General features: G+C 49.0%; 1 protein-coding gene across 2 annotated transcripts in view; it reads left to right on the top strand.

Moving 5' to 3' along the window:
* Window positions 1-13,620, top strand: part of CACNA1S (calcium voltage-gated channel subunit alpha1 S) — a 515,698-nt gene that overhangs the window by 412,543 nt on the left and 89,535 nt on the right. For both annotated transcript variants that reach the window (XM_063954963.1, XM_063954964.1), the window contains one exon: window positions 5,994-6,085. In XM_063954963.1, the coding sequence (XP_063811033.1) occupies window positions 5,994-6,085 (92 nt within the window). The remainder of the gene's footprint in view (window positions 1-5,993; window positions 6,086-13,620) is intronic.

The raw sequence follows: 13,620 nt of genomic DNA, 5'->3' as shown, positions 1-13,620 counted from the left end.
GCCTGCTGAATCGTATGACAGATCCAGCGCGCAATAGTCTGCTTGGAAGCAGGAGCCCCAATTTTATTGTGAGCATACAGGACAAACAGAGCCTCTGTTTTCCTAAACTGAGCCGATCTGGCAACATAAATTTTCAAAGCTCTTACTACATCGAGAAACTTCGATTCCAGCAAGGCGTCAGTAGCCACTGGCACCACAATAGGTTGGTTCAAGTGGAATGACGAAACCACTTTTGGCAGAACCTGCTGACGAGTCCTCAACTCTGCTCTATCTTCATGGAAGATCAAATAAGGGCTCTTGTGAGACAAGGCCGCCAATTCAGACACCCGCCTTGCGGATGCCAAGGCCAACAGCATGACCACTTTCCAACTAAGGAATTTCAACTCTACCTTCTGTAAAGGTTCAAACCAATGAGATTGAAGGAATTGCAACACCACGTTAAGATCCCATGGTGCCACAGGGGGCACAATGGGAGGTTGGATGTGCAACACGCCTTTCACGAAGGACTGAACTTCTGGAAGGGAGGCCAATTGTTTTTTGGGGAAAAACGATAAAGCTGAAATTTGAACTTTAATTGAGCCCAACTTTAGGCCTGCATCCACACCGGCTTGTAGAAAATGGAGAACACGTCCTAACTGAAAATCTTCCGTAGGAGCCTTCTTGGATTCACACCAAGACACGTATTTTCTCCAAATACGGTGGTAATGTGTAGACATTACTCCTTTCCTGGCCTAAATAAGAGTGGGAATAACTTCACTGGGAATACCCTTTCGGGCTAGGATCTGGCGTTCAACCGCCAAGCCGTCAAACGTAGCCGCGGTAAGTCGTGATACATGCACGGCTGTAACAGATCCTCTCGTAGAGGAAGAGGCCAGGGATCTCTTATGAGTAATTCCTGAAGATCTGGAAACCAAGCCCTCCTTGGCCAGTTCGGAACCATGAGGATCGCCTGAACCTTTGTTCTTCTTATGATCTTTAGCACCTTTGGAATGAGTGGTAGCGGAGGGAACACGTACACCGACTGGAACACCCATGGTGTCACCAGCGCGTCCACTGCTATTGCTTGAGGATCCCTCGACCTAGAACAATATCTCTGAAGTTTCTTGTTGAGGCGAGATGCCATCATGTCTATTTGAGGAATTTGCCAAAGACTTGTCACTTCTGCAAAGACCTCTTGATGAAGACCCCACTCTCCTGGATGTAGATCGTGTCTGCTGAGAAAGTCTGCTTCCCAGTTGTCCACTCCTGGAATGAAGATCGCTGACAGAGCGCTTGTATGTCTTTCCTCCAAGCGGAGAACTTTTGCGGTCTCTGCCATTGCCGCCCTGCTCTTTGTTCCGCCCTGGCGGTTTATGTGCACTACTGCTGTTATATTGTCCGACTGTATTAGGACGGGCAGGTTGCGAAGAAGACGTTCCGCTTGAAGAAGGCCGTTGTAAATGGCCCTTAACTCCAGGACGTTTATGTGTAGACAAACTTCCTGGCTTGACCATTTTCCCTGGAAGGTTTCCCCCTGCGTGACTGCTCCCCAGCCTTGGAGACTCGCATCCGTGGTTACTAGGATCCAGTCCTGGATCCTGAACCTGCGTCCCTCTAGGAGGTGAGAGTTGTGCAGCCAACACAGGAGTGAGATTCTGGTCTTTGAGGACAGGATTATTTTCCGGTGCATGTGCAGATGGGATCCGGACCACTTGTCCAATAGGTCCCACTGAAACACTCTGGCATGGAATCTGCCAAACTGAATGGCCTCGTAGGCCGCCACCATCTTTGCCAGCAATTGAGTGCATTGATGAATTGATACTCTCGCTGGTTTCAGAATTTGTTTGACCAAACTCTGAATTTCCAGAGCCTTCTCTTCTGGAAGAAAAACTCTCTGTAATTCCGTGTCCAGAATCATTCCAAAAAACAACAGCCGCTTCGTCGGATTCAACTGTGACTTCGGCAAGTTTAGGAGCCAACCATGTTGTTGCAGAACTGTCAGGGAGAGCGCAATGTCCTGTTCCAGCCTGTCTTTGGATCTCACCTTTATCAGGAGATCGTCCAGGTAAGGAATAATTGTGACTCCTTGCTTGCGAAGGAGAACCATCATTTCCACCATTACCTTGGTGAAAATCCTCGGAGCCGTGGACAGACCAAACGGCAACGTCTGAAATTGGTAATGACAATCCTGAATAGCAAACCTCAGGTAAGCCTGATGCGGAGGATATATGGGGACATATAAGTAGGCATCCTTTATGTCGACCGACACCATGAAATCCCCTTCCTCCAGACTGGAGATCACTGCTCGGAGAGAATCCATCTTGAATTTGAATTTCTTAGGTAAAGATTGAGGGACTTTAGGTTCAGAATTGGTCTGCCCGAGCCGTCCGGTTTCGGGACCACAAACAGGCTTGAATAAAAGGCTTCTCCCTGTTGTGACGGGGGAAACCTGACAATGACTTGATTCAGACACAACTTTTGTATTGCATCGCATACTACCTCCATGTTCGGAAGTGAAGCTGGTAAGGCTGATTTGAAAAAACGTCGAGGGGGAACGTCTTGAAAGTCCAGTTTGTACCCCTGGGACACTATTACTAAAATCCATGGGTCTAGGGCCGAACGAGCCCAGAATTGACTGAAGAGCTTGAGACGTGCCCCCACCGGTGCGGACTCCCGGAGAGGAGCCCCAGCGTCATGCGGTGGATTTGGTAGAAGCAGGGGAGGACTTCTGCTCCTGGGAACCTGCCACGCCCGGAGATCTTTTACCTTTTCCTCTTCCTCTATTAGCAAGGAAGGAATAACCTCGGCCTTTTCTGTATTTATCTGGCCGAAAGGACTGTATCTGCAAGTGGTGAGCCTTCTTTTGTTGTGGAGGGACATAAGGCAAAAATAACAACTTACCCGCGGTAGCCGTAGATACCAAATCAGCGAGACCTTCACCAAACAATACACCACCTTTATACGGTAGAGACTCCATAGCTTTCTTAGAGTCAGCATCAGCATTCCATTGATGAATCCACAATGCTCTCCTAGCTGAGACTGGGCCTGATTCCAAGTTGATCGCAGCACCAATTTTGTTAGAAGTTGGGCAAAACCATGTGCACTGCAGGAGGGGCAGATATAACATGTGCAGAGAGAGTTAGATTTGGGTGGGGTGTATATTTCAAACTGAAATCTGAATTGCAGTGTAAAAATAAAGCAGCCAGTATTTACCCTGCACAGAAACAAAATAACCCACCCAAATCAAACTCTCTCTGCAAATGTTATATCTGCCCCCCCTGCAGTGCACATGGTTTTGCCCAATTGCTAACAAACTTGCTGCTGCGATCATCTCAGAATTACCCCCACTGCCATGGCATTGGCCCTTGATCCCAAGAGGCCAATATCTCTCGCCGCTTCCTTTAGGTAGGCTGCAGCGTCCCTGATATAACCCAGCGTTTAAAGGATGCTATCCCTATCTAGGGTATCTATATCAGATGACAAGTTATCTGCCCACTTTTCGATAGCACTACTCACCCACGCAGATGCAATAGTTGGTCTGAGTAGTGTACCTGTGGTGACGTAAATGGATTTTAACGTATTTTCCTGTCTACGATCCGCAGGATCCTTAAGGGCTGCCGTGTCAGGAGACGGTAATGCCTCCTTTTTAGACAAACGTGAAAGAGCCATGTCCACAATGGGAGGGGACTCCCACTTTTCCCTATCCCCAGAGGGGAAGGGATACGCCATTTGAATCCTTTTGGGAATCAGAAACTTTTTGTCAGGATTTTCCCACATTTTTTCAAAAAGGGTATTCAGTTCATGAGAGGGAGTAAACGTTACCTCAGGTTTCTTTCCCTTATACATACAGACCCTAGTATCAGGAACAGCAGGGTCCTCAGTGATATGCAACTCGGGCTTTATTGCCACAATCATGTACTGAATGCTCTTTGCCAATTTTGGGTCTAATCTGGTATCACTATAGTCGACACTGGAGTCAGTGTTTGTGTCGGTATCTGTGTCTGCCAACTGAGCAAACGAACGTTTATGTGACCCCGAGGGGGTCTGGACCTGTGATAACACATCCTCCACAGATTTCTTCCATGCCTTGTGCTGAGACTCAGATTTATCTAATCTCTTATTAATGAGAGCCACATTAGCATTCAAAGCATTCAACACATTTACCCAATCAGGAGTCGGCGGTGCCGACAGGGTCCCTCCCACAGCCGTTTCTGCCTCTAACACAGTCTCCTCCTGGGAAGAGCACTCCGCCTCAGACATGCCGACACACGTGTACCGACACCCACAAACACACTGGGCAAATAGGGGACAGACCCACAGTAAAGCCTGTCAGAGAAACACAGAGGGAGTTTGCCATCTCACAACCCAGCGATTATCCCGGTTCTGAAACTTTAATATAATGCCTCAGACACTGCAGCGCTTTTATAATAACTTATTTTAGCACCAAATTAACTGTGCAAACCCCCCCCCCCCCCATTTTGCACCCTGTTACTTGTACAGCAATGGTGAGGAAGGACCAGCGTCTCTGCAGCTCTGTGAAGAGAAAATGGCGCTGATGAGAGCTGTGAGGGCTAAGCCCCGCCCCCTTCATGGCGCGCTTCAGCCCCGCTATTTTTCAAACTAATTATACTGGGGGGGGGGGGGGGGGGTAAGGATTTAGTGCCTAGGCACTCCAATCGCACTTTGCCAGTCTCAAATGAGGATTTTTATGCTGCCCAGGGCACCCCCCCCCCCCGCCCTGCACCCTGTAGTGCCGCTGTGTGTGGGAGCATGGCGCGCAGCGCGATCGCTGTGCGGTACCTCAGAAGCCATCACTGAAGTCTTCTATCTTCTTCTACTCACCTGTCTTCTGACTTCTGGCTCTGCAAGGGGGGTGACGGCGGGCTCTGGGAATGAACCCATAGGCGTACCTAGTGTTCCAAACCCTCAGGAGCTAATGGTGTCCTGTAGCCAAGAAGCAGAGCCTTTAAACTCACTAGAAGTAGGTCTGACTTCTCTTCCCTAAGTCCCACGATGCAGGGAGACTGTTGCCAGCAGTGCTCGCTGAAAATAAAAAACCTAACATAAAGGCTTTTCCGAGAAACTCAGTAGAGCTCCTCAGTGTGCATCCAGTCTGCCTGGGCACAGACTCTAAACTGGAGTCTGGAGGAGGGGCATAGAGGGAGGAGCCAGTTCACACCCCTTTGAAAGTCTTAAAGTGCCCATGTCTCCTTTAGATCCCGTCTATACCCCATGGTTCTTGATGTGACCCCAGCAACCTCTAGGACGTATGAGAAATATTTCAAATATATGAGAAACATACAAATTTTGCACTTAAAGTATTTACACATAGAGCTCCAGACTATCAATGAATGAATTATTGGTTGGGGTTCCTGGGTACTCAGAAACCTCACTGTGGGGTCTATTCATGATGCAGTGAAAAGAGAGGAGAAAAGGACCAGTGGAGAAGTTGCCCATAGCAACCAATCAGCTTTGAAGGAAGCCTTGAACAAGTAAATTCTATAAAATGTAAAGGGGCCTACACACTGGGCGATGTTTTTGACCATCGATATTATCAACCAACGATATTATCAATGAACAATTTTTACTACACATTGGATGATATCGATGGTCAATTTGGATGATATGAGAGTACATACATCTATATCATCCAAATTGACTGGTGTGTATCAACGATGATCGTTCAGTGATGAACGATTGCATGCACGCGCATCGTTCATCATTTATGCATCCACACTGAAGATATGAACAATTTATCGTCCATTTCTGAACAATATCGTTCATATCTTTCAAGATATTGCCCAATGTGTAGGCCCCTTAAGGGAGATGCTGATTGGTTGCCATGGGCAATGTCTTCACTGGTCTGTTTCTCCTCTCTTTTCACTGCTTCATGAATAGACCACTATTTGCACCACTGAATGAGCTGCTTAAATACGAAAGTTGTTCCCAATCTTATTGTTTGTTAACATATGTTATACTTTACATTATATATCATGTTGTTTTGCTTTTTTCAGATCTTTGGTAAAATTGCCTCGGTTGATGGAACACAAATAAATCGAAATAACAACTTCCAGACGTTCCCTCAAGCTGTATTAGTACTGTTCAGGTAACATGCACTGATAGAGGCGGACACACACACACACACACACACACACACACACACACACACACACACACACACACACACACATTTCAGAACAATTGGGAATGATATCACATATAGCTTGGATACATTTCAAAATGAGAACAAATAAGAATTTACTCACCGGTAATTCTGTTTCTCGTAGTCCGTAGTGGATGCTGGGAACTCCGTAAGGACCATGGGGAATAGCGGGCTCCGAAGGAGGCTGGGCACTCTAGAAAGATCTTAGACTACCTGGTGTGCACTGGCTCCTCCCACTATGACCCTCCTCCAAGCCTCAGTTAGGTACTGTGCCCGGACGAGCGTACACAATAAGGAAGGATTTTGAATCCCGGGTAAGACTCATACCAGCCACACCAATCACACCGAACAACTCGTGATATGAAACCCAGTTAACAGTATGAAACGATAGAGCCTCTCAACAGACGGCTCAACAATAACCCGATTTAGTTAACAATAACTATGTACAAGTATTGCAGATAGACCGCACTTGGGATGGGCGCCCAGCATCCACTACGGACTACGAGAAACAGAATTACCGGTGAGTAAATTCTTATTTTCTCTAACGTCCTAGTGGATGCTGGGAACTCCGTAAGGACCATGGGGATTATACCAAAGCTCCCAAACGGGCGGGAGAGTGCGGATGACTCTGCAGCACCGAATGAGAGAACTCCAGGTCCTCCTCAGCCAGGGTATCAAATTTATAGAATTTTGCAAACGTGTTTGCCCCTGACCAAGTAGCTGCTCGGCAAAGTTGTAAAGCCGAGACCCCTCGGGCAGCCGCCCAAGATGAGCCCACCTTCCTTGTGGAATGGGCATTGACAGATTTAGGCTGTGGCAGGCCTGCCACAGTATGTGCAAGCTGAATTGTACCACAAATCCAACGAGCAATAGTCTGCTTAGAAGCAGGAGCACCCAGCTTGTTGGGTGCATATAGGATAAACAGCGAGTCAGATTTTCTGACTCCAGCCGTCCTGGAAACATATATTTGCAGGGCCCTGACAACGTCTAGCAACTTGGAGTCCTCCAAATCCTTAGTAGCCGCAGGCACCACAATAGGCTGGTTCAGGTGAAACGCTGACACCACCTTAGGGAGAAACTGGGGACGAGTCCTCAATTCTGCCCTATCCATATGAAAAATCAGATAAGGGCTTTTACATGATAAAGCCGCCAATTCTGACACTCGCCTGGCTGATGCCAAGGCCAATAACATGACCACTTTCCACGTGAGATATTTCAGATCCACGGTTTTTAGTGGCTCAAACCAATGTGATTTCAAGAAATTCAACATCACGTTGAGATCCCACGGTGCCACAGGAGGCACAAATGGGGGCTGAATATGCAGCACTCCTTTCACAAATGTCTGAACTTCAGGTACTGAAGCTAGTTCCTTTTGAAAGAAAATCGACAGAGCCGAGATCTGTACTTTAATGGAGCCTAGTTTTAGGCCCATATTCACTCCTGCTTGCAGGAAATGTAGAAATCGACCCAGTTGAAATTCCTCTGTTGGGGCCTTTTTGGCCTCGCACCATGCAACATATTTCCGCCATATGCGGTGATAATGTTTTTCCGTAACATCTTTCCTGGCTTTAATAAGCGTAGGAATGACTTCCTCCGGAATGCCCTTTTCCTTCAGGATCCGGCGTTCAACCGCCATGCCGTCAAACGCAGCCGCGGTAAGTCTTGGAACAGGCAGGGGCCCTGCTGTAGCAGGTCCTGTCTGAGCGGCAGGGACCAAGGGTCCTCTGAGATCATCTCTTGAAGTTCCGGGTACCACGCTCTTCTTGGCCAATCCGGAACCACGAGAATTGTGTTTACTCCTCGCTTTCTTATTATTCTCAGTACCTTTGGTATGAGAGGTAGAGGAGGGAACACATATACTGACCGGTACACCCACGGTGTCACTAGGGCGTCCACCGCTATCGCCTGAGGGTCTCTTGACCTGGCGCAATACTTCTCTAGTTTTTTGTTTATGCGGGACGCCATCATGTCCACCTGTGGACGACCCCATTGATTTACAATCATTTTGAAGACTTCTGGATGAAGTCCCCACTCTCCCGGGTGGAGGTCGTGCCTGCTGAGAAAGTCTGCTTCCCAGTTGTCCACTCCCGGGATGAACACTGCTGACAGTGCTAGTACATGATTTTCCGCCCATCGGAGAATTTTTGTGGCTTCTGCCATCGCTGTCCTGCTTCTTGTGCCGCCTTGTCGATTCACATGGGCGACTGCCGTGATGTTGTCTGACTGGATCAGCACCGGCTGGTGTAGAAGCAGGGATTTTGCTTGACTTAGGGCATTGTAAATGGCCCTTAGTTCCAGAATATTTATGTGAAGGGCAGTCTCCTGACTTGACCATAGTCCCTGGAAATTTCTTCCCTTTGTGACTGCCCCCCAGCCCCGTAGGCTGGCATCCGTGGTCACCAGGACCCAGTCCTGTATGCCGAATCTGCGGCCCTCCAGAAGATGAGCACTGTTCAGCCACCACAGAAGAGACACCCTGGTTCGTGGAGACAGGGTTATTAAACGATGCATCTGAAGATGCGATCCGGACCACTTGTCCAACAGGTTCCACTGAAAGATTCTGGCATGGAACCTGCCGAATGGAATTGCTTCGTAAGAAGCTACCATCTTTCCCAGGACCCGCGTGCAGTGATGCACCGATACCTGTTTTGGTTTTAGGAGGTCTCTGACTAGAGAAGACAACTCCCTGGCTTTCTCCTCCGGGAGAAACACTTTTTTCTGGGCCGTGTCCAGAATCATTCCCAGGAACATTAGACGTGTCGTGGGGACCAGCTGTGACTTTGGGATATTCAGAATCCAACCGTGCTGGCTCAGCACTTCCTGAGATAGTGCTACTCCCACTAACAACTGTTCCTTGGATCGTGCCTTTATTAGGAGATCGTCCAAGTATGGGATAATTAAAACTCCCTTTTTTCGAAGGAGTATCATCATTTCCGCCATAACCTTGGTAAATACCCTCGGTGCCGTGGAGAGTCCAAACGGCAGCGTCTGGAATTGGTAATGGCAATCCTGTACCACAAATCTGAGGTACTCCTGGTGAGAATTGTAAATGGGGACATGCAGGTAAGCATCCTTGATGTCCAGGGATACCATGTAATCCCCCTCGTCCAGGCTTGCAATAACCGCCCTGAGCGATTCCATCTTGAACTTGAATTTTTTTATGTATGTGTTCAAGGACTTCAAATTTAGAATGGGTCTCACCGAACCGTCCGGTTTCGGTACCACAAATAGTGTGGAATAGTAACCCCGGCCTTGTTGAAGTAGGGGTACCTTGATTATCACCTGCTGGGAATACAGCTTGTGAATTGCCGCTAGCACTGCCTCCCTGTCTGAGGGAGCAATCGGCAAGGCGGATTTTAGGAAACGGCGGGGTGGAATCGCCTCGAATTCCAGCCTGTATCCCTGAGATACTATTTGAAGGATCCAGGGATCTACCTGTGAGCGAACCCACTGATCGCTGAAATTCCTGAGGCGGGCCCCCACCGTACCTGGCTCCGCTTGTGAAGCCCCACCGTCATGCGGCGGACTTGGAAGAGGAAGCGGGGGAGGACTTTTGTTCCTGGGAACCTGCTGTTTGCTGCAGCCTTTTTCCCCTGCCTCTGCCTCTAGACAGAAAAGACCCTCCTTTTCCCCGCTTATTTTTCTGGGATCGAAAGGACTGAACCTGATAAAATGGCGCCTTCTTAGGCTGTGAGGGGACATGGGGTAAAAATGCTGACTTCCCAGACGTTGCTGTGGAAACTAGGTCGGAGAGACCATCCCCAAATAATTCCTCCCCTTTATAAGGCAAAACTTCCATGTGCCTTTTGGAATCTGCATCTCCAGTCCACTGGCGAGTCCATAAGCATCTCCTAGCAGAGATAGATAGTGCACTTACTTTAGATGCCAGCCGGCAGATTTCCCTCTGTGCATCTCTCATGTATAAGACTGAGTCTTTGATATGGTCAATTGTTAACAGGATCGTGTCTCTGTCTAGTGTGTCAATATTTTCTGACAGGTTATCTGACCATGCAGCGGCAGCACTGCACATCCAAGCTGACGCAATTGCTGGTCTGAGTATAATGCCTGAGTGTGTATATACAGACTTCAGGATCGCCTCCTGCCTTCTATCAGCAGGTTCCTTAAGGGCGGCCGTATCCTGGGACGGTAGTGCCACCTTTTTTGACAAACGTGTGAGCGCTTTATCCACCCTCGGGGGTGTTTCCCAACGTAACCTATCCTCTGGCGGGAAAGGGAACGCCATTAGTAATTTCTTAGGAATCACCAATTTCTTATCAGGGGAAGCCCACGCTTCTTCACACACTTCATTTAATTCATCTGACGGGGGAAAAACTACAGGTAGTTTTTTCTCCCCAAACATAATACCCTTTTTTGTGGTACCTGGATGTAAATCAGAAATATTTAACACCTCTTTCATTGCCTCAATCATGCAGCGAATGGCCTTAACGGGCATTAAATTTGACTCATCGTCGTCGACACTGGCGTCAGTATCCGTGTCGACATCTACTTGTGCCACCTGAGATAACGGGCGTTTTAGAGCCCCTGATGACTTTTGAGACCCTTGGACCGGCACGAGCTGAAGACTCGGCTGTCCCACAGGCGGCATGTCGTCAAATTTTTTATGTAAGGAGTCTATACGTGCACTCATTTCTTGCCATAATACCATCCACTCCGGTGTCTGCCCCGCAGGGGGTGACATCTCTGCTAAAGGCATCTGCTCCCCCTCCACATCATTATCCTCCTCAAACATGTCGACACAGCCGTACCGACACACTCCACACACACAGGGAATGCTCAAATAGAGGACAGGACCCACAAAAGCCCTTTGGGGGGACAGAGTAAGAGTATGCCAGCACACACCAGAGCGCTATATATATACAGGGACTAACTGAGTTATGTCCCTAATAGCTGCTTATACTGTATACAGTGCCAATTTAGTGCCCCCCCTCTCTTTTTCCCTCTTACTGTATTGTAGAAATGCAGGGAAGAGCCAGGGAGCTTCCTTCCAGCCGAGCTGTGAGGGAAAAATGGCGCCAGTGTGCTGAGGAGATAGGCTCCGCCCCTTTTTCGCGGCCTATTCTCCCGCTTATTTTGGGATTCTGGCAGGGGTATTTACCTCATATATAGCCCCAGGGGCTATATATTGAGGTATTTTAGCCAGCCAAGGTGTTTTTATTGCTGCCTCAGAGCGCTCCCCCCCAGCGCTCTGCACCCTCAGTGACCGGAGTGTGAAGTGTGTATGAGGAGCAATGGCGCACAGCTGCAGTGCTGTGCGCTACCTTGGTGAAGACAGGATGTCTTCATGCCGCCGATTTTCCGGACCATCTTCCTGCTTCTGGCTCTGTAAGGGGGACGGCGGCGCGGCTCCGGGACCGAACATCAAGGCTGGGCCTGCGGTCGATCCCTCTGGAGCTAATGGTGTCCAGTAGCCTAAGAAGCCCAATCCGGCTGCAAGCAGGCGAGTTCGCTTCTTCTCCCCTTAGTCCCTCGCTGCAGTGAGCCTGTTGCCAGCAGGTCTCACTGAAAAAAAAAAAATTCTAAGACTATAACTTTCTAAGAGCTCAGGAGAGCCCCTAGTGTGCATCCAACCTCGGCCGGGCACGAAATCTAACTGAGGCTTGGAGGAGGGTCATAGTGGGAGGAGCCAGTGCACACCAGGTAGTCTAAGATCTTTCTAGAGTGCCCAGCCTCCTTCGGAGCCCGCTATTCCCCATGGTCCTTACGGAGTTCCCAGCATCCACTAGGACGTTAGAGAAATTGGGAATGATATCACATATAGCTTGGATACATTTCAAAATGGTCTCCAGGAGTGTCCGGAAATGGTGTTATAAAAACAGAGCTACTCAAACCTGATTTTATAGTTAAATGCCAAATAAAAGACATAGCATAAATTGAGCACAGATGATTTAATTAATCAATCAATCAATCAATCAATCAGGGTCTTATCCATAGTCACACACAATTTGGCCGCATCTGGGGCTATTTTGCTTGTTTAGAAAAAAGTGCAGTTCTTGGTCTGTATTCAACTCACCCCTGGTACCCAGCGTCTGTAAACTAAATTATATAGATGCCAGGTCCCTTCCAGCGGTGGGGACAAGGGATCAGGGACCTGTGGCAGGGGGGAGGGAGAGCGAACCTGGCAGTGTGGCCAGCGGTAGCCCCCCTCCTCCTCTGAGGTAGCAGAAGCCGCTGCTTGGGACAATAGTCAACATCACTTTCAGCACGCATTTGTACCGGCAATTTAAACAGTGAAGATCATCTGAAATCCGCACATGGCTCACTTCTGAGTAGTCCACAATTCCGTCTACACGTTCACATGTGTAAATACCTATACCTAGTATCACACACAAATGGAGATGTGACTTAAATACGTATGACTTTTACATGGCCGTAACTTGGGGGGGGGGGGGGCTAAGGGGGCATGTGACCCGGGCACCGGTGTTGAGGGGCACGCAATTCGCATCCACCCTGATTGGCACAGACCTACCACTGCAGCAGTTGATGACGGAGACATAGATCACAGGTGCAGGTAGCATGTCCGAGTCTGCCCTTCATGTGCTCCGCCTCCCCTCATCTGACTGCAGCGGGACTTACGGGTATAGGAGGCAGCTGTGGAGGGACAGCGGGAAGCGCAGTGAAGAGAATGAATGAGAAGGAAGAGTTCCCTCCTGCTGCCTTCCGCGGACTTTCCTCTCAACTGCTGCTGTATGAAGCCCTCCTAATGCCGGGGCTTCTGTCCAGATCCTCCTGCGGCTCTATCTCCCGATGTGTGCACGGCCTGCTTTGCTGCCTGATCGGGGTTGGACATGGATCCATCGCTCCGGTTTCCATGAGGCAGCCCGCAGTCCTCTCTGCATCCTCCTGCTGTACTGTGCTTTGGTGGTGAGTCTCCAGCCCCAGTGGCTGCCCCCAGTTTTCGCTGTTAGTGTTTGTGTTACTGGACTGCCTTGTAGCGTGAGAATTGAGGCACCATTTTGAGGCAGCCACCTTTGTGATGTGGTTGCTGCTCTGAAACCCCTGTGCCTCCCCATCTAATACACTATATTTTTGGGCCCAAGCTGCTGAACTCCACTGGATCCTAATTGCTTTCCTCACAGCTGCAGTTGGGGAGGAGGGGGGAGGAGGGGGGGGAAGGTGGAGTAAGCATATAGGGTATTTAGTGTAGTGCAGTAAACTATATAGGGGCATGTTTTGTGGTGTAATACAGTGTATAGTGATGCAGTGCCGCGTATGGGGCATGTAGTGCAATGATTTAGTGCAACGTATGTGGACACACAGGGGGGCACGGATTAGGATATGCTGCTGGGAGGCCATGTGACAGAAGCGCCAAATTCCTGCTTTGCCACGGGTGACGAGAATCCTAGTTTCGGCCCTGCTTTTAAGCACCTATGAGTGCTCCAAGTTGCCTATGCTGGTTGTATTGCGTGGACGCTGTCTGCCGTACTGTGTAAAAAGGGGGACGCTGTCTGCCGTACTGT

The sequence above is a fragment of the Pseudophryne corroboree genome, chromosome 2 (assembly GCF_028390025.1).
Source record: "Pseudophryne corroboree isolate aPseCor3 chromosome 2, aPseCor3.hap2, whole genome shotgun sequence".
Taxonomy (NCBI): domain Eukaryota; kingdom Metazoa; phylum Chordata; class Amphibia; order Anura; family Myobatrachidae; genus Pseudophryne; species Pseudophryne corroboree.
The sequence above is the reverse complement of the archived record's forward strand: the minus strand, read 5'-3'. Positions and strand labels throughout refer to the sequence as shown.